This window comes from Piliocolobus tephrosceles, chromosome 1 (assembly GCF_002776525.5).
Source record: "Piliocolobus tephrosceles isolate RC106 chromosome 1, ASM277652v3, whole genome shotgun sequence".
In the NCBI taxonomy this organism is placed as follows: domain Eukaryota; kingdom Metazoa; phylum Chordata; class Mammalia; order Primates; family Cercopithecidae; genus Piliocolobus; species Piliocolobus tephrosceles.
The window spans coordinates 31,285,771-31,308,076 of NC_045434.1; the positions used below are offsets into that span (position 1 = coordinate 31,285,771).

The 22,306-nt window shown below is 36.7% G+C and overlaps 1 protein-coding gene across 5 annotated transcripts in view; it reads left to right on the forward strand.

Annotated features, from left to right (window-relative positions):
- The window catches only part of RABGAP1L (RAB GTPase activating protein 1 like), an 819,337-nt gene that overhangs the window by 482,139 nt on the left and 314,892 nt on the right, over positions 1–22,306 (forward strand). For all 5 annotated transcript variants that reach the window (XM_023207199.1, XM_023207198.2, XM_031935573.1 and 2 more), the window contains 2 exons: positions 5,398–5,472; positions 19,840–19,965. In XM_023207199.1, the coding sequence (XP_023062967.1) occupies positions 5,398–5,472; positions 19,840–19,965 (201 nt within the window). The remainder of the gene's footprint in view (positions 1–5,397; positions 5,473–19,839; positions 19,966–22,306) is intronic.

Below are 22,306 nucleotides of genomic sequence, written 5' to 3' on the forward strand. Positions count from 1 at the left end.
ACCAAACACTGCATGTTCTCACTCATAGGTGGGAACTGATCAATGAGCTCACTTGGACTCGGGAAGGGGAACATCACACAATGGGGCCTATCATGGTGGGGGGAGGGGGGAGGGATTGCATTGGGAGTTATACCTGATATAAATGATGAATTGATGGGTGCTGATGAGTTGATGGGTGCAGCACACCAACATGGCACAAGTATACATATGTAACAAACCTGCACGTTATGCACATGTACCCTAGAACTTAAAGTATAATAAAAAATAAATAAAAAATAAATAAATAAATAAAAGAAAAAAATATTTATAGGTAAAAAAAAAAAAAAGATTTAATAGAGTGAAAACAGAGCTCCCATAAAATGGGAGGGGACCCCAAGGGGGTTTCCACTGCCTGCTCGAATGCTTGGGTTTATATCCTGATCATTGTCCCTCCCGATGTGCTCTCAGGCGATAGATGATTGGCTATTTCTTTACCTCCTGTTTTTGCCTAAGTAGCATTTTAGTGAGCTCTCTTTATTACCTGATTGGTCTGGCGTACCGATGTGAGTTCAGTTGCAAGCCCCGTGTTTAAAGGTGGATGCAGTCACCTTCCCAGCTAGACTTTGGGATTCTTAGTCGGCCTAGGAAATCCAGCTAGTCCTGTCTCTCAGTTGTAATAGATGCATGAAAGGCATTTTATAAATTCAGTACCCACAGAAGATAAAACATGCTCAGCAAAGTAAGAATAGAGAGAAACTTCTAAACCTAATGAAGGATATCTATGGAAAATCTGTAGCTAACATTATACTTCATGGTGAAAGACAATGTTTGACTCCTAGCATCTGGAAGAAGACAAAGATGTCCTTCCTCTTTCAGCACTTATATTCATCATTGTATTGGCATGCACTGTAATATAGTACTGGAGTCCGTGCAGTAGGGCAAGAAAAGAAGGCATATGGCCAAAGGAAGTAAAACTAACATTCACAAACAACATGGTTATGCATGTAGAAAATCCTAAGAAATAATAAATGGAGATAGATTTACCAGGTTCATGACTGTTAGACTCTATATTGTGATGATATCATTCTCCAAATTTACTTATAGATTCAACACAATCCCAGTCAAAATCATGGTAGGCATTCCACGGAAGACAATAAATTATTTCCTGTATGTATATGGAAATGCAAGGAATCTAGAATAAACTGCTTTGCAAAAGATCTAAGTTGTAGAACATAGACTTACCCGGTTTTTAAAACTTCTTATTTCAAAGTGGATTACAGACCTAAATGTAAACACCAAAAAAAAAAAAAAAAAAAAAACTCTAAAGAAAACATAGGAAAAAATATTCATGACACAAAAACAGGGCATGTACAAACACAAATATGAACCAGAAAAGACAAAAACTATTAAATTGAACTTTGTCAAAATTGAAACCTGCTCTTTGAAAGACAGCATTAAGAAAATGAAAATGCAAGCCATAGACTGGGAAAACATATTCGTAATATGTATATCTGACAGTGGACTTGGCAATGGTCCCATTGTTTGTGTCCCCTCAAAATTCGTATGTTGAAATCCTAACCGCCAAAGTGATACTATTAAGAGATGGAGCCGCCGGGTATGGTGGCTCACGCCTGTAATCCCAGCACTTTGGGAGGCCGAGGTGGGCGGATCACGCCATCAAGAGATTGAGACCATCCTGGCCAACATGGTGAAACCCCATCTCTACTAAAAATACAAAAAATTAGCCAGGCGTGGTGGCACATGCCTGTAGTCCCAGCTACCTGGGAGGCTGAGGCAGAAGAATCACTTGAACCCGGGAGGTGGAGGTTGCAGTGAGCCGAGATCGTGCCACTGCACTCTAGCCTGGTGACAGAGTGAGACTCCTTCTCAAAAAAAAAAAAAAAGAGATGGAGCCTTTGGTAGGTGATTGCATCATGATGGCAGAACCCTCAGGAATGGGATTAATGCCTTAATAAAAGAGGCTGGAAGGAGCTTGTTTGCCCCTTCCACCATGTGAGGAGACAATGAAAAGGTACCATTTCTGTGAACCAGGAAACTGACCCTCATCAGACTGGATTGGTTGGTGCCTTGATCTTGGATTTTGTAGCCTCCAAAACTATGAGAAACAAACTTCTTTTGTTTATAAGCTACCTAGTCTGTGGTATTCTGGTTATAGCATCCAGAATGAACTCAGACAGAGTTGTATACAGAACATATACAGAATGAAGAACTATGAATCAACAATAATGAGATGAACAACTCCAACAATTGGGCAGGCTGTAATCCCAGCACTTTGGAAGGCTGAGGTGGGTGGATCACTTGAGCCCAGGAGCTCCAGACCTGGGCAACATGGCAAAACCCCATCTCTACTAAATATAGAAAAAAACTTAGCTGGGTGTGGTGGGGCAGCCTGTAGTCCCAGCTACTCAGGAGGCTGAGGTAGGTCGATCGCTTGAGCCTGGCAGGTGGAGGTTGTGGTGATCATGCCACTGCACTCCAGCCTGGGTGTCAGAGTCAGACCCTGCCTCCAAAAAAACCAAAAAACAAAAACCAACAACACATAATTGGGCAGGAAATTGAACAATCACAAAAGAATATGTATCAGTTGTCTAAAGGTACATGAAAACATTTTCTGTATCATTAGCTACCAGGGAAATGAAAGTCAAAACTACAGGAATTAATTAAAAGGAAGAAGACTGACAGTATCAAGTATTGACAAGGAAGTGAAGCAAGGGGTACTCTCCTATGTTGCTGCTAGGGGTGTAATAATTGTATAACCACTTTGGGAAACAATTTGGCAATTTCTTATAAAGATAAACTTACCCTTAACATTTGAAGTTGGAACCTCCATTCCTAGGTATTTATTCAAGGAAAATGAAAATCTGTATCCATAAATACCATGTATATATTTACAGCCCTATTCATACTAGCCGAAAGCTGGAAACAGGGGAATGAATAAACAGATCGTGGTATATTCATACAGTATATATTCATGCTACTCACCAATGAAAAGGAGTGAACTGCCGACGCACACAACATGAAAGAATCTCAGGAATGTTATGCTGAGTAAAAGAAGCTAGACACAAAAGCATACATATAATATGAATACATTATTGTAGGATTCCATTTATATGAAATTTTTAAAAATGCATTTTAAAAATGCAAAACTATATATTATGATAAAATTCAGATCTGTGGTTGCCTGGAGTGGGGGTGTTTATTAAAGAGAGGCATGGGGGAACATTCTGGAGTGATGGAAATATTTATAATGGCAGGGCGACATAAATGCCCCAGCTCAAGAAACTGTACAATTAAAATGTGTGCCTTTCACTGAATATAAGCTATACATCAATACAGTTTATATTTTTTAGTAAAAGGGAGTTCCAGACTCTGTGCTCTGACAACTTTGGCATATGGGGAATACTACACTTACCCTCCATAAGTGAAGCCTTCCTAGTTATCTTTGATAAGCCTTGTCCTAGACAGAGAGAATTTTTATACTGACACAATAAAAATACATTCTATAAGGCAAATTAAATGGAAATCTCCTCACTAAAATGAAGTACAACACATAGATGGAATACATGGGATGAGATACACATCCTGGACTCTTTGAGAGTCTTTTAAAAATATATTTGGCAGGCTGGGCGTGGTGGATTATTATGCCTGTATTCCCAGCACTTTGGGAGGCTGAGGTGAGAGGAACACCTGAGGTCAGGAGTTCAAGACCAGCCTAGCCAAGATGGTGAAACCCTTTCTCTACTAAAAATATGAAAATTAGCTGGGTGTGGTGGTGGGCCCTTGTAATTGCAGCTACTCAGGAGGCTGAGGCAGGAAAATTGCTTGAACCTGGGAGGCAGAGGTTGCAGTGAGCCGAGATCATGCCATTGTACTCCAACCTACTCTACAGCTGTACAACTCCAATGTACAATGTAAAAATGTACATTAGGTGATAAAACTCAGTCTCAACTATATATATGTGTGTGTGTGTGTGTGTGTGTGTGTGTATATACTGAGGCAGGAAAATTGCTTGAACCTGGGAGGCAGAGGTTGCAGTAAGCCGAGATCATGCCATTGCACTCCAACCTACTGTACAAATCTGTACAACTCCAATGTACAATGTAAAAATGTACATTAGGTGATAAAACTCAGTCTCAAAAAATATATATATGTGTGTGTGTGTATAAAATATATATACATATTTATATATATACACACATATATATAAAATACACACACACACACACACACACATATCGCAACATCTGAATTTTAAAATTCTAATTCAGGGTTCAGTGACTGGACCATGAAGCCTATTTTTGTACTGCCCCAATGTAAGAATGGTTTTACATTTTAAAAAGTTGTTTAAGAAAAAGTCCTATCCCTTAAGAAAAAAAAAAAGCAACCAGTACTGTAAGTGTTCCCTCAAAGTCTACAATATTTACTTTCTGAACTTTTGCAGAAAAAGCTTTCTAACGCCTATTCTTTACCCTTTGATCTGCACACTCTACCTACTGTAACTGATTCAGCCTCTCAAAAACTAACGTCTTTTTTTTTTCTTTGCATTAGAGAATCCTAGATGTTTGTAGTACTAATTAGTATACACTAAGCGTACAGCCTTATTTCGTTTCCTCTGAAAACTAAGAGAGAATGTTAAGTTGAATGATATGATAGCTACATCCCAAGGAATGCTATATTTCTTATAAATTGGCCTCTTTGGCTGTATTCCAGATGACGTTAAAGCTGTGGAATAGCCAAAGCACCTGAAATAGCAGGTATATATGTAGCATGAGGCCCTTAGCCATTTTGCAAAAAGCACGGGGCAATGCTAAATATTTCTGGTTTGCCCCGGTGGTATAGATTGGAGGAAACATTTTTACTCCAGCCTTCATGAAAAATGGCAGGATAGTTTAAAAGGTCTTTGAGAAATTTTGGAGGTTCTAAAGGGTTTTTTTTTTTTTTTTTTTTCTTTTTGGCATGGGGTTGTCAGAATAGCAAATCTGCACTACAGTCTCAGAAATATCAAAATTTCGCCCTTTTAGTGCATTTGAACTCACACTTCAACCTTAGAATCTTCTTACTCTCTCCCACCCTTTGCCTCTGCCTCCTGTGGTCTCATACAGCTGACCTCAAACCATAATGGATCTTTTAAAATTAACTTAGGTCCTCTGAGCATCTCTTTATTTCAAAATTTTAAAGATTAACCTGGGATAAAGGGACATAGAGCTGCTTTAGGAAATACACAGCCTCTTTTGGGATCTCACTGTGCTAGTGATACACACATTCAAGTTTGAAAGACCAGTGGAATTGTGGTGGACAGCCCAGGGACAGGAACAAGCAGGAGCCTGGTATGAGCTAACATTTAAGTTAAAATCTGTGACTATTTATGATATTTCTTTCTTTTCATCTTTTCTCTAGGCCTACTCTGTGTATGATGAAGACATTGGGTACTGTCAAGGGCAGTCTTTTCTTGCTGCTGTATTACTGCTGCATGTAAGTAACGGTCCATGTGATAAATAGCACAGTGCTGCCAAGTTTATTTTACTTTCTACTGCCTTTGTTCTTCCGTCTTATTTCCCATTTACCTGATGGAGATTATATATGGCATATCTTTTTAAAAGATATTAGGTGATAAAATAAGATATTAGGTGATAAAATAAGAGATATTATGTCAAAAATAGGACAGTTTCTCAATGGAATTAGTTTTTTTGGCTAGAAAAGGATAAATTGCTTATTTGGAGTTATTTTTAACTAGAATTCTCTGGAATTAAAGAAGTCAGTGTAACTACCCAAATATCAGGACCTGGACCATTAAGACCCACTGTACTGTGACAAGGAAGTCCTTTATCATTTCTGTGATGTATTTTTATATATCTTCTTTCCTGTCAGTTACCTTCATTTGACAGATCATTTATTGAGCATCAATTGTCAGATACTGGGCTATGAAGTGGGGTTATAAAGATGAATCATTTATAATTTGTGTTCTCAAAGGCTTCATAGTCCAAGATGGGGCACAGATAATGTAGGCATGCACTTATAATTTTTATTCTCTTTTATGTGTCTTTGTTTTTCTGATGACAAAAATAATACATACTCATTAAATACCTTACAGTATGCTAAGGGAAAGTGATACACAGGTTAAGAGAATAGAGAAGAGAATTACCCAATCAAGCTCTGCCAGAACTTTCAGAAAAGACTTTCTGAAGGAGGTGGCAGCTTTGTCAAGACATAAATGAGATTGGAGAAGGTGAGAGGGGAAAGGGAAGGGGAAAGAATTATTGACAAAAGTCACAATATGAGAAAATGTATGGAAATATGATAGGGCACAGTATACAAAGGAAACAATATGAAATTACAGTTTACTATAGCAGTTGTACACAGGGAGTGGTATGATGTAAAAATAGTAAGATGGGAAATTGTGAAGACTTTGTAATATGTCAAAAATGCAGACTTTATTCTAGAGCTAATGAGGAACCATTGATCACTTGGGAGCAAGGGAATAATATAGTCATATGATCATTTTAGATAAATTATTTTCATACCTGTGTAAAGGGCAGAATTAAAGGAAACAGACAGCAGCAGAGAGACCAGGTAGAAAACATCAATATGGCCAGGCATAGCGGCTCATACCTGTAATCCCACACCTTTGGGAGGTTGAGGCAGGAGGATCATTTGAGCCCAGGAATTTGAAACTAGCCTAGGCAATATAATGAGACACCATCTCTACCACACACACACAAAAGGTATCTGGGCATGGTGGTGAGCACCCATAGTCATGGTGAGCACCCGTAGTGGTGTTGAGCTACCTGGGAGGCTGAAGTGGGAGGATCACTTGAGCCTGGGAGGTCAAGGTTGCAGTGAGTCTTGATTGCATCATTGCAGTCCAACTTGGGCAACAGAAGGAGACTCTGTCTCAAAAAAATAATAATAATAAAAAGGAAAAGAAAATGTCAATTTAAATGAGAGATGTTGAGAGCCCAGAGAAAAGCAGAATTAAGAAACATTCAGGGAGCAAAATTGTTAGGTTTGTGGATGGACTGGCAAAGGAGCAGTCAGAGGTGACATATCTAGTTTCCTGGCTTTGGTGGCTGGATGAATGTTGTATTTAGAGTTGAGATAGAAAATATATTTATGGAGATTGAATGAAGGAAAAAGTTTAGGAGTTGATGAGTTCTTTTTTTTTTTTTTTTGAGACGGAGTCTCGCTTGGTCGCCCAGGCTGGAGTACAGTGGTGCCATCTCGGCTCACTGCAAGCTCCGCCTCCCGGGTTCACGCCATTCTCCTGCCTCAGCTTCCCGAGTAGCTGGGACTACAGGCACCCACCACCAGACCCGGCTAATTTTTTTGTATTTTTAGTAGAGACTGGGTTTCACCATGTTAACCAGGATGGTCTCGATCTCCTGACCTCGTGATCCGCCCGCCTCTGCCTCCCAAAGTGCTGAGATTACAGGCGTGAGCCACCGTGCCCGGCCTTTTTTTTTGAGATGAAGTCTTGCTCTGTCATTCAGGCTGGAGTGCAGTGGCACAAACTTAGCTCACTGCAACCTCCACCTCCCAGGTTCAAGTGATTCTCTTGCCTCAGCCTCCCAAGTAGCTGAGATTACAGGTATGTGCCACCACACCTGGCTAATTTTTGTACTTTTAGTAGATGGGGTTTCACCATGTTAGCCAGATTGGTCTTGAACCCCTGATCTCAAGTGTTCTGTCTACCTCGGCCTCCTAAAGTACTGGGATTGCAGGTAGGAGCCACTGCACTTGTCCAGTGATAAGTTTTGTTTCCAATTATCTGAGTTGAGGTTATTCCTGGGACATCTATGTGGAGATAGATGTTCAGCAGCCAGTTGCATACTGGAGATTAATGCTGGAGGAGAAATGAAAGCTGAAGTCATGAGACTACATCAGATCATCTAGAAGAATGAATAGAGTAAAAAGATTAAATCCCAGGAACAGCAAACATTTGAAGGGATGATGAGGAAGTAAAATCTTTAAAGAAGTTCAGATTCTCAATAGGGAGGAAGCAATGAATTGTGTCAAATGTAACAGAGAGGTCCAACAAGTTTAAAAGGACAGCATTGTTTAGCATTCTGGAAGTGAAGAGCAATTATAATAGATTCATGGTCCTAATTCTGAAAACGTGATTTTAATTATAATAGTTCTATTATGATTTTCACTTTGTCTCTCTTTGAGATTGATTTTTTTTCCTCTGTTGCATTATTGTCTGTTTATGACAGTTTCTATCTTCTCCTTGTTATTCTTCTTTCTTTGATATCTCTACATCTCACCTTTTTGGGACTTCCTGTGATGACCAGTTACTTTATAATCACAAATTCTCAGGGGCCCTTATTCCCCTTCTAAACCCAGTACAATCTAGAATAGTCAGGTCCCTACCCTAAGAGGCTGGAGACCATACCCAGTGACATGGATGTTTTCTTCAAGGTTCAGAGCCATCTTTCTTCTAAAGGAAGCCTTTATAATTACTTGGATGAGAAGCTGAAGTTCAAGACATGGGTGATGAAGCTTTGGTTTGAACAAAGTAATCTTTTTTTTTTGAGATGGAGTCTTGCTCTGTCGCCAGGCTGGAGTGCAGTGGTGTGATCTCAGCTCACTGAAACCTTCGCCTCCTGGGTTCAAGTGATTCTCCTGCCTCAGCCTCCAGAGTAGCTGGGACTACAGGCATGTGCATCACCATGCCCAGCTCATTTTAGTTTTTTTTTTTTTTCCAGTGGAGACGGGTTTTACCGTATTAGCCAGGCTGGTCTTGATCTTCTGACCTCATGATCCTCCCACCTCAGCCTCCCAAAGTGCTGGGATTACAGGCGTAAGCCACCACGCCCGGCCACAAAGTAATCTTTGAACATACCGTAGTTTAGCATTTTTAGCCCTGTTTAACATATTACATTAAATGCTACCGTAGTTTAGCATTTTAGCCCTGTTTAACATATTATATTTATAAATGTTCAGTGAGAAGAATATCTCTCTGAGAAATCTCTTTTGGATTTTACAGGAGTTTGGGTTAATTGTAAGTTCATAATTATTTGGAAACACCCTCCCCACCCCCGCCCCCAAAGAGAGAAAGAGAGAGATTCAAATAACTAGAGAGCTCAAATACCTAGAATTTTTTTCTACATTATGTACTCTACTATTATAAGGGCCATGTGATGAGTCAGCCTTTGTGAAATGCAACAAGATAGTTTCCAGTGTATGTTACAAGAGGGACAGAAATTCGGTCTAGTATCTCACACTTTCTACATTAATAGAATTATTCAGTGTTGTCATGGCTTTTATAAAAGTAACTTGAAATATAGAAATCCTTTTAGAATCCTTAAGGGAAAGATGAACTAATATTCAGCATTCTGTTAATGAAAAACATAGCATATTCTAATTTTTAATTGGCAGTATGTTTGATGATTCTGTTAATTAGTATATTCCATTAACTAACCAACCCATCCATTCAACCAATTTGAATAACAGAAGTTAACTGTAATTTATTTTTTACTATATTTTTGTCTCCCTGGTTTAAACAAATGGAAGAATACGGACTGGTTTAAACAATTCATCAAACACACTATCTCAGGTTCCAGGGAGATACATTATTAGGTTCTTACTGACTAATTTGTTATCAGTTACATAAGCTATTGCTTCTTTTTGCTGCCAGACATCTTTGGAAGCTCCATATTAATCACTGTCAGAGTCTGCTTCTTTTTGGGTTGCTGTCCTTTCCTCACCCATAGTCATTTATATTTCACATTCATTGCTTGAGAAGAAAGTAAGACCAAAAATGAAAGTATGTTCAAAAACAGTTTTGAATTTTTAGGATTTTTTTCATGTCTAAGTAGTTTAAAGAATTAATTAGCCTCCTCTTGTACTTGAAAATTTCTAGATGCTTTGACAATAGCTTTGTAACATGTAGTAGTTTAGGCAATGAGAATTAAATGTTTATCACAGTAGACTCTTATACATCCATTTATGAAATTACAAGAGATTTGTCATTTACAGTTGGAGAATGTTATAGTACAGATTGCATGCAACCATTACAATGTTCAACTGCATTTGTAATCAAATATACAATAATAATTTGTAATTTCATAATATATTAGTCTTTATCTCTTAGTCATAATAAATTATGATCTGATTATATTTCACTTACTGTAAAAATTATAGAAAATATCTTAGATAATTTGTAACCCAATATATTTTCTACCATATTTATTGTTAGTAGTTTTAAATTTTTTAATTGAACATGTACCTTTTTAGACATTCAGAAGATTATGTTCTTTTTTAAGGTTAAATTACTGTATGTATACTAATATTGGCATTTATAGAAGCTTTCCAACTCAGGAAGGATTATGTTTGAATAATCTAGCATGTTTAAAACTATTGAATTTTTTTAAAAAAAAATTATGACTAGGCACAATTCCTTTGGAAACTGGTTTGGCTTTATCTAATAAAGATATACACACCCAGAAGTTTTACTCCTAGACATACCTTAGTCAAATTTATGCACTTGTACATTAAAATACTTGTATTACTTTTGTCCTAATAGTGTTTATAACAGTCAAAACACTGAAGCAATTCAAATGTCCACTACTAAAATGTCCAATATTAGAATTGTAATTAGACAGTAAGATGGCTAAATTATGGTATTCTTAGAGTATGAATGCCATACAGCAATGGAAATGAATATTTTACACTACATTGGTTCATACAAATGAATCATATAAACATAAGATTTAGTTTAAAAAAAAGCAAAGTACAACATTACATTTGGTATGATTCCATTTTGCATAAAGTTCAGTAACAGGCAAAACTAAATTCTATTGTTAGGATGCTACATAGATGGAAAAAACTATAAAGAACACCAATGAAGTGATAACTGTTAAAGTTAGGAAAGTGATTTCTTTAGGGAGAAACTGGGAACCATGACTGAAAAGAGACACAGGGATTTTCAGGGCTATTGACAGTGTTCTCTTTCTTAACCTAGATAGTGGTTACATGCATCCTTAAAGTGTACATTTAACTTTTATGCATTTTTCTGTTTGTTGTATTTCAGAGTAAAATAAATTTAAAAATTATAAATTTAAAAATATTTCTCCCCAAAAAGACAGATTTGGGATAAGATTTAACCAATGGATGTAAATAAGAAGCAGAATTACCTATTACAGATTCCAGAGTCCAAAGTGACAAGATAAAGGCTTCATTTTGAAGTCTCTATCATATGTATGTGTGTGTGTGTGTGTGTATATATAAAGTTAAGCATTTGTGGCATTATATTATTCAAGACTCTTTCTGCTGCATGTGACAGAATTGACTCATATAACTGGGAAATCTAGAGTCAGAGATGATTTTTCACATGATTGACTCCAGAGTTCACATTTTGTCATCAATAATCTGTTTGTATCCCTGCTTTTCTTGAATTTTATTGTCTTAATTATGTTAGTAGACAAAAAAGTGGGCAAAATGACTGTTGGCTCGCCTGGATTCATATGATCTGGACAACTTCATTTAAAAGGAACATTTTTTGCTACCTTGTTTAAAAGAGACTGTCTTACTATAGCTCCTGCATTTATTTAAAATGACACGCAACAACAACAACAACTCACTCTGTTTTTCTTCCTGTTGGACTTTGGCCTGGTTGGGTAGGGCATTCTAATTGTCACAGCCCAGGTCTTTAGTCCAGATCGGTGAACCCCCATCAGCCCCATCCTAAACAACAGAATGATCTTCCTATAGGAAGAGGGGTTTTGATATTAGATGATGGGACAATAGGGTGCTGAACAGGTACATCACATCATCTTGAGTGATATACTTACTACAAGGTTTTTAGTGTATTTAAAAAATGGGTCCTATACTTCCAAATCACTTTTCTTTCTAGTTCAAGAGAAAGAAGCATTCATTTTTCTATTCCGAGTTAATTCTTATCAAGTGCTTTTGAGCCATTTTCCAACATCTCCCTGTGTCCTAATATACACAAACATTTTACCTATTTAAAAAATATTTAACTACTATCTTACATCTCTCTGCCTTTTGAAGCTGAACTCTTTCAAGGGATACTGAAAACTACAACTGTGAATTTGGATTGTGGTTAGTTACATGACTTTGGGCAAGTCTCTTCAACTGAGCTTTAGTTTCCTGTTATCATCCTTCTAGGCTTATTATGAGTATTGCGTACCTTATGATGAGCATAAAGAGTCTTACATATTTTGTACCTAGCACAAAAATAGTGCAGTTATGAGATTAAAACCAGGCTTTACTTTATAGACCTATAGTTAGTTACTGGCAAGTCATTTAACTTCTTTGAACTTCACTAGTATTATACTTACAATGTAAAAATAATGCCTACCTTGCAGGATTTTTGCGAGGGTCAAATGGGGTCATGAATGAATATGTCTAATAATGCTAACTGTTCTGTTATTTTTTATTTATTTTTATATTTTTAATTTTTATTTTTTGCTGTTATTTTTTTAAATTAATAATTATTTGCTTTTAAATTAATAATTATTTGCCCAGCCAATTTTCTTTTGGTCCCTGGTCCAACTAATTCGAATGAATTACACATAGGAATCTAAATATATCATACAATGATAGAATTTTATGGCTTATAAATTTACATTCAGTTTAAATGTATTAAGCTATTTGATTTAAAGGGAAAATAGACAAATGGCTAGAAGTTTTCATTCTATTTGCTTTTTAATATGCAAACAAAAAATGAAGACATGATAAATAACCTTGAGTTTCAAAATAGTCACTAGCATTCATCTTTTTTTCTTTTTTCTTTCTTTCTTTTTTTTTTTTGAGACACAGTCTTGCTCTATGACCCAGGCAGGAGTGCAGTGGTGAGATGTTGGCTCACTGTAGCCTCTTCTCTTGAGTTCAAGGAATTCTCCTGCTTCAGCCTCCCAAGTAGCTGGGATTACAGGCACATGCCACCATGCCCGGCTAATTTTTGTATTTTTAGTAGAGATGATGTTTCACCATGTGGGCCAGTCTGGTCTCAAATTCCTGACCTCAAGTGATCACACACAGCCTCCCAAAGTGCTGGGTCTACAGGCATGAGCCACCATGCTGGACCCATTCATTATTGTTGAAGAAAATTCGGAATATCAGTAGAGTGTTCATCTTCTTCATAGAGAAAGGTAGATCATTCCAAAAAGATGTGAAACACATCATGTGAAGTAGGAAATTTAGTTTTACACTAACTATGGGGATCCCTTTAAATTATCAAAATACAATTTTACTTCAAAAAATACCTTGATGTAAATGATGTCAGGTGCATCTTAAAGACTTGAGATACTTAGCACTGCTTTGTTTTATAGTTTATTGTGGAGAGAAGTAGTGAGGGCTTGGAGATAGTCTCCATTCAGTGGTCATCACAATTAGTACAAGTGTCAGATCATTATCAACATTTATTACCAAACAGTGATTATATCATTCAGTTCTCAATTATGCATGTGAGGCAGGTATTTTGTTTTGTATTTCATAAAGCCATGGATGATACTTTGACATCTTAAATTATAATATTTTAATGTTTATCCCCTCTTTTCCTTAATGAAATAACACTATTAATAAAGTTTCTGTACACAGCAAAAATGGACATTCAGTCTTAGAGACCCACCATATTCCAACATCTTAATATTTTATTTAAAGATGTGTTGTTCAATTATTTATTTTTATTGTAACTTTAGACGAATTGCATAAATTGGATAAATTGGATTATCTTATTCTATGAAGCATTAATCATTGTAATAAGTTTAATAGTCATTTTAGTGCTTTTTTTTTTAAGTAGGTAGATACCACTATACTATCTAGTGGAGGAACTGCATGTACTAAGGTGAAGTTTGATAGTACAACCTAGCATTGCATCTCACATCTCAGTTGATGTTCTTTATGCCGATTGAGGGATAAGCTGAATAGTCAATACAAAATATAGATAATATAAAAGCTTTTCATATTTAGCATTTGGAATAGAATTATAAGAAATCAAATTTGAATATAGTTGCATTTGGCTGCCGCTTGCTTCTAGCCTCACACCAATACTTTCCTTCTACATTTTTTTTGGCAGTTACCAACAGATCACCTTACTTGTGTGGCATGACTTCATTAAAAAGGCAGATGTATTCAGAATTTAGCTAGTTTATCTTAAAGAAATATTTAACACTTGATATTTATTGAAGGTTTTATGCTAAGAGTTGTGGAGCGGGGAGTACAACATTACAGTAGTGTTTAGAGTTTAGAAGTGCACAAAAAACTATAATGGTATACAACAAAGTTTTGGGATTCAGAGAAAGCAAGAGTCTCCTCAGGTTAAAGGGAAATAACAAAGTGCCACTTAGGATCAGTTTTAAAAGATCAGTAATATTTTAAAGGCAGAACTGTGCTATAGAGTATACCCCAACCCAGTTATCCCCTCTGAGCTTGTATGCAAAACTATGTGGAGAACCTTGAAAGTGCAGCTTGTCACTATTTAAGTCATAAAAAGCATGGGGAGGAAGAAGGGGACATTCTTCCTACTGATACACAAGAAATGCTGTCATTTATATGAAAAGCAGCACATTTTTGCTACTTCATGTTAAGAACTTAAATTCCAGCAAATCATTTTAACAGAAAGATCTTAGAGTAAAAATTTTACCTATGCACGTTTATTCTTTTGAGTATCCTTGTATAAAGCACTTTGGTAATTGTCGATGTAAAAGACAGAGTCTCTGTCTTTAAGGAAGGAAAGAGAAGAGAAATTTAGTGATTGCCAACAGTATGCATATGTCTCTTAAATATATTTCATTTAATACTTGTAGCATCCCTATGACATAGGTATTGTTATTTCTAATTTTTTAGAAGTAAAAAAATCTTAGGCATTAAAAGAGGTTACCTGCTCAAGATCACCCAGCAAGTAATTAAAACCTTACCTGAAATTAACATCTATTGGAATAATTCCAAAATCATGTTTTTCCCCTGCAATGCCTTTTGTATATTCATGATCTGTTTCTGGGCAAAACTTTGAGGGGAATGATTGAATATAGATTCTTGTAGATTATACCTTTATACAAAAGAAAAGTGATAGATTCTCACTAAACCAAAATATAGTTGTCCCTCAGTATTGAGAACTAATGAGGAATTGGTAGCAGCTGCGTGACCTTACTAAAAATAAAAATCAGATCCGCTGCTGTAAACTCTTCACTGATTTCTCACTGCACTTAGAATACATTCCTAACTCTTTATCATGGTCATATCAGTGCTGTGTACAGCCAGATCATACCAACTTTTGAGGGCCAATTGTTAAATTTTCAGGAATTCTGTGAACCAGTTGTTAAGCACAGCCGTTGTTAAAAATTAAATGATAAAAACTTACAGTTAAATAACTCATGTTAAAAACAAAAGTAATAAGTACTCAAAATTCATTACTTCTTAGTTATGTTACCACTTTTTATTGTTGTCTTGAAATTATTTACATTGTCTGTTTTATCTGTATGATAAAAATGGTATATAATGGTGTGCTGCAACTCTACTGTTATGCATCACTTTTCAACTCCAGTCCATTTATTTTCTAGTATTTTACTCTGATCTCTTCCCCTACCCTCCTCTTTATGGTCAGTAATTCATAGATTTGCCCTTTTGAAGCTATTTTCTAGATCTTGCAGGCATGCCTAATGTCTTTATATTCTTTTTGTTGTTTCTTCTCTATGTATTTTCAGATAGCCTGTCTTCAAGCTCACTAATTCTTCTGCTTGATCATCTGCTGTTCAGAGACTCTGATATATTTTTAAGTTTGTCAGTTGAATTTTTTAGCTTCAGAATATCTGCTTATTTTTTATTATTTTGGTCTCTTTGTTAACTTTGATAGGATTCTGAATTTTTTTCTCTGTATCGTCTTGAAGTCATTGAGCTTCCTCAAAGTAGCTATTCTGAATTCTCTTTAATGTCACATATCTCTCACTCCAGAATTGGTCCCTGGTACCTTGTTTAGTTCGTTTGATGAGGTCATGTTTTCCTGGGTATTCTTAATGCTTGTGGATGTTCATCGATATTTGGGCATTGAAAAGTTAGGTATTTAATCTTCATAGTCTGAACTTATTTATACCCATCCTTCTTGAGAAGGCTTTCTAAAGGGAATTAAGTGTTGTGATCTAAGTCTTCAGTCACTGAAGTCATATCTGCATTAGGGGATGAGCCAAGCCAAATAATGCTGCAATTTTTGCAGACTCGCAGAGATTGAGCCTCGGTGGGCTTGGGTAAGATCTGAGAGAATTCCATCATTCCTAGAATCTCTTTTTCTCTTCTCTCACTTTCCCCCAAATAAATGGAGTTTTTTTCTCCTCATGCTGGGCTTCCTGGAGTTGAGGAGCAGGTGACACAAGCACTAGCTACCACAGCTGGGACTGGCTACTATGGCTGCAACTGTACTTGGTCACACCTGAAGCCAGCATGGTACCTGGTGGCTACTGCCTGGTTACTGCTGGTGTTTATTCAAGGCCCCAGGGTCTTTACATTCAGGGTAGCAGGCTTCCTTCTGGCCCAGGATGGATCTAGAAATCCTGTTCAGGAGCTAGGGTCTGGACTCAGGGGATTCAGGACTCTGCTTCATGTTACTATGGCTGAACTGGTACTCAAGTTGCAAGACAAAGTCCTCTTTACTCTTTCCTTTCTTTTCCACAAGCAGAAAAGGGGTATCTCCCAGGCTGCCCTGCCTGGAGTTGGGGAAGGGGTGTATGTATAGCCACGCTTGCTTTTTTGTTGTTGTTTCTATTTGATCCCTTGGCTATCCCAGTTGGTGTTTCACTGGATCGTATGTACCCCAAGTTCACTGGCTTCAAGCCAAGCACAGCACCAGGACTTGCCGAAAGATTGTGATACTTGTGGCCTAGACCGCTTTTCAATTTGTTCAGGACACCAGGGCACTTTAGTCTGCCAGGGGGCTTCCCCTCTGACCGGGGCCAGTCTAAATCCTTCCTTCTTGGGTGCCTGCTAAATTCTGCCCTGTGTTGTATTCTGCTGTGACAGGGCAGCACTGAGTACCAATGCAAAGTCCCTGCACTCTCCTTTTCCCAAGTGCATGGACTCTTTCTCTACACATGTTGGGGGGATAGGATAGGTGTGGTGTAGACAATGTAAGACTGTTTTTTCTACCCTCTTCAGTGCCTTTTTCCTTGATATCATGTTAAAGCCAGGTACTGTGATCAGTCACCTGAATTTTTGTTTTTTATGAAGGTGTTTCTTGCGTGGATAGTTCAATTTGGTGTTCTTGAGGGAGGATGATTGCTGAAGGATGATTGCTCTTTGGCCATCTAGCTCTGCCTCCTCCAAAATTGTCTCTGATGTTTACGTTTACTTCCAACACCCAACATTCCCTAGTCCAGGACTTCTGCATCCTTATGAAACTCAAGCTGAGTTGCCTGTTTACTCTTCCCCTAGGGAGGCACTATACCTTTATCTCTGTATCCCTAAAGCCTAGAACAGTGCCTGCACCTCATCTGTTCAGTGACTATATGTATGAATGCCAAAAGGCACATAAACCTTTTATTTGCCCTAATGATTTTACCACATTCAAAGAAATAAAAACATATTCCCTTTATAAGATACCAGATGGTAAGACATTCAACTAATTGTCATTTACTTAGAAAGAGAAAGACTTAAGTGAATTAGTGTCTCTAGGACTGGCTCTAGTTATCTTTTTTTTTTTTTTTTTTTTTTCCTCTTTTGAGCAGAGTCTCAAAACTCCAGGCTGGAGTGCAGTGGTGCGATCTCAGCTCACTGCAACCTCCACCTCCCTGATTCAAGCAATTCTTCTGCCTTAGCTTCCCCAGTACCCGGGATTACACGTACGCACCACCATGCCCAGCTATTTTGTATTTTTAGTAGAGAGGGGTTTCCTCATGTTGGCCAGGCTGGTCTCGAACTCCTGACCTCAGGTGATCCACCTGCCTTGACCTCCCAAAGTTCTGGGATTACAGGCGTGAGCCACTGCGCCCGACCGGGCTACAGTTATTTTACATGCAGCTGTTTTGTATAGACATTTGAGTAGAGATCTGAGAGGAAGATGAGGAGGCTTACAACTTGTTAAGAGAAGTATTCTTGGCCATATATGTTCAAGTTAGTGTCACTTGAAGTTTTGATGACAAAGTAGTAAAGAATACAATGTAATTGTATCCTAAATAACCAAATGGAAGCTGAAAAATAGTTGCTATCTTGAATAGCTGAGGTCAGTGGCCAGAAATTTTGAAAAGGTCTCAAACAACTCATAGATAAAAAGAAAATAAGCAAATGTTTAAAGAATCAAAATGAAAACACTATAGTGTATTTATTTAACTTTAGGAGATGTTGTTTAACAAATTTGGGTGTTTTATGGTTTATAATTAGACAATAGAAGTGGCTGATTTGTATAAACTTTTAAATAAACAACTGCATTTCTAAGTGGATAAATGGAACTCTACCTGATTGAGTTATTGAAGTATGAAGTTAGTCTGACAAATGTGTGAAATACTATAATCAACCAAATATAAATTTTCAAGGAAGTAATAGTTACATCCTAGGACGTTGAGTAAGTACAACTTTTTCTGTATGTTTGGTGTAATTTCTAGAATATTAGATATGTCCGTTTCCATATTCTTTCACCTGTTGATACCACTGTTTAGAGGTTTGTTCCTTTGACTTCAGAGTTTATTCCCTATTCAGATAAAAATACCTCTTAGAAAACTAATATGTTAGAGTTTACTGACCATTTCCCTGAAACTGTATTTTACAGAAAGTAACAGCATCAAGAAAACTCAGGGAAGATAGTTTCACACTATTTACCAAAATTTAAAATGCATTTATTTTTTCACCCAGCATTCCCCCTTTTGGGAATGTGCTCTACCCCACCCCATTTTTGCATATGTACAAAATGATGCATATATAAGGTTTATTGAAGCTTTTTATGATTAAAAAATTAGGAACATCTCAAGTGTCAATAGGAAACTAGTTAAATGAACTATAGTACTATATATTCTATATAATGGAATACTGTGTAATTGCTTTTAAGAAAATAAAGAGACAACTTGTTTTATACTGAGATAGAAAGATTTCCAACTTACATTGTTAAAGAAATATCATGATGCGTAACTGTGTATATAGTATATTATCTTTTATGTGGTGGGACAAAATAAAATTAGAAATGTAATGATTTTATTTGCATAGATAATCAGTGGCAGAATACAGGAGAAATTATTAAGAGTAGATATGAGGTTATGCAAAAGAGGTTGGGGGATGTGGGTACCAGGGATTAGTGTATGTATAATGATAGGGAGGAGTGAGACTTTTACCTTTAGATCCTTTTACATTGTTTTGATTTCTTTCTTTCTTTTTTTTTTTTTTTTTTTTGAGATAGGGTCTCACTCTGTCGCCCATGCTGTAATGCAGTGACGTGATTTCACTCACTGCAACCTCCACCTCCCAGGCTCAAGCGATCCTCCCACCTCATTCTCCCAAGTAGCTGGGACTACAAGCTCATGTTGCCACACCTGGCTGATTTTTTTATTTTTTATAAAGACAGAGTTTTGCCATGTTGGTCAGGCTGGTTTGGAGCTCCTGAGTTTAAGTGATCCGCCTGCCTTGGCCTCCCAAAGTATGCTTTGGTTTTTTAATCATGAGTGTATTGCCTATTTTTAAAGATGGCCTAATGAATGAATGACAACATGATTAAAATTAACAAAAGAGGATAATTCATCTCAAGTAAGGAGGTCATGTCACTCTGCCAAAGACTGGCTCTGAAGGACTTCATTCGCTCCAGGACTTCAGCTACTTATGCAGAGGACTAATAACATGAGGGAACTTTTCTGACATTCTGGCAAAATGCCACTTATTTATGTTGTATATGTATATGTTTTTCTGTAGATGCCAGAGGAACAAGCATTCTGTGTGTTGGTGAAAATCATGTACGACTATGGTTTGAGAGACCTCTACAAAAACAACTTTGAAGATCTTCATTGCAAATTCTACCAGTTGGAGAGACTAATGCAGGTAAATAAAAATTAGGAACTTTTATCACTCAGGGATTTGTTGAGTCATAGAAAAAGCCTAATAGAGTTGGTAAGCAATAATGAATTATAGAATTTTAATGGAATATTATAGAAAATGTAAATGGATTTAGTTTCAGAGCAGCATCTACATTGGTCTATCATAATATGTTTATTTAGCCATTTTACTATTTTAAAAATATCTCACATTTTAAATGTTCAAATTAAACAAACTTTGAAGGGTGAATCTAATGAGTTTAATCATTAAGAGATTGCCAAGTATTGTTTGTAGAGGAATGAAGATATTTACAGAGTAAAAATTGAAATACCTAAGAGCTTTCTCCATACTAATTAGTACCACTTCCTTATTTGGGTCTACATAGAACACTTGGAAGAGCCGGAAAGATATTCATAAGAGAATAAAACATATCTGAAATACTGTAGGGATATATTTAAAAATTTTTAAATATAATTCCTAATCTCGTTGTTGTGCTTTATAATACGTATTTATAAATGTGTGTGAGAAATATACATCCTTTTATATATACCAAATATTACATAGTAAAAAAGATTGTGACCACAGGCAAAGTGATTGACCAGAGCTGACAAAAGGAATTTTTAACTAACTTTGGAGTTCTACCTGAAGTTGATAATCTTAAATTTATAATGGGTCTGTGTGGCATGTTTATGTGACTTTGTCTAAAAGGGGTGTTGGGAATCCAAGAGAAATGTGAAGGAAGCACATGGATGGATTGATTCCATCTTGGGGAAGGGTAAAATGGTTGAGGAAGGAGGTTAGTAGAATGTGAGAGCAGAAGATGCTAGTAGGAACTCATTGATATGAACTGCCAGGGGATCCGTAGGTGTCTAAAGAGGGAAATGAAGCAAATAGGAGACTGAAAGATTAGAAGAACAGGGCAGTAGAAGATGAATTTGCAGTGAGGTTAAAGGAAAAATTTATTCAGAGAAGGGAATGTAGGAGGGTAGAAGACTTTAAAATTGAAAAGAAATACAAGGAGGGAGGGATGTAAAACGAGCCATAAGTACAATGACAAATGGGCATTAAGGAGGAAAAAGACTGTGTAGAAGAATCTGGTAAGTATGGATATTAAAAGCAATAAGCTCCTTTTTAACGATTTAATTTTACCAAGTAAATATTTGGGATTATTCACTTTTTGCCTTTTATTTACGAAAAAGTTCATATATTTTCAAAGGTCAGTATTCCTAAGGACTTTGAGAATCAAGTAAATATACCTAATAAAGAACAAATTTGTGGTACTATGAAGAACCTCAACCACAGTTTTCTATTAGCACTTTTTTTTTCAGTTAACTGAATGAGCATTTGGACATTCCATTTGAAGTACCTAATGGGCACATTTGGCTATTTTTCAAAGAGCACATGTAGTTCAACAAATGGTTTATTTTTTTTTTTATTCTTCTTTTTGTGGTCTATTTATGAAAACAAAATTGAGGTAAGCTATTACATGACTTTGCCTTTGTCTTTCAGTTATGGTAATAACTATGCTAATACTTTGTACCTTGCTGTTCATGCTTTTGAAAATCATTTGCTTGTTTAAACTGGGGAAAAATAAAGTTACCATAAAGGCATTTTTAGGAGATATCCAATTTTATATATTATACCCTTGCACACTTTCTTTGCTTTGCCATTTTTAATATGTTGAAGACAGATTTCTAAGTAGTTTGTCATACTTTGGAAATTTCTAAGTGTTCGAAAAATATACTGAAACATCATAGACCCCAGATAATGTTGGCATTAGATGATTTCCAAAGAGAAGATACATTTCTTTTCTAGCTAGTTAAGAATTGAACCCTGGGCCAGGCACAGGGGCTCACACCTGTAATCCCAGCACTTTGGGAGGCCAAGGCAGGCAGATCACTTGAGGTCAGGAGTTCGAGACCAGCCAGGCTAATATGGTGAAACCCTGTATCTAGTAAAAAATACAAAAAATAACCAGGCTTGGTGGAGGGTGCCTGTAATCTCAGCTACTCAGAAGTCTGAGGCAGAACAATGACTTGAACCTGGGAGGCAGAGGTTGCAGTGAACCAGGATCGTGCCACTGTACTCCAACCTGGATGACAGAGCAAGACTCTTATCTCAAAAAAAAAAAAAAAAAAAAAAAAAAATTTAACCCTGAGTGGGGATGCTATGACTTGACCCTGGAGTCAAAATACTCATTAGACTACAGATGCTCTTGTAGAATGAGCATTTTGCAAGAAACGAGAACAGTCAAGTGAGCAAGAGATAGTCTTTCTTAAGTCTCTTTTTATTTTCCTCAATTATCTGTCATATCCCTAATTCTCATCTGCTATCTTCACTTCTGTGC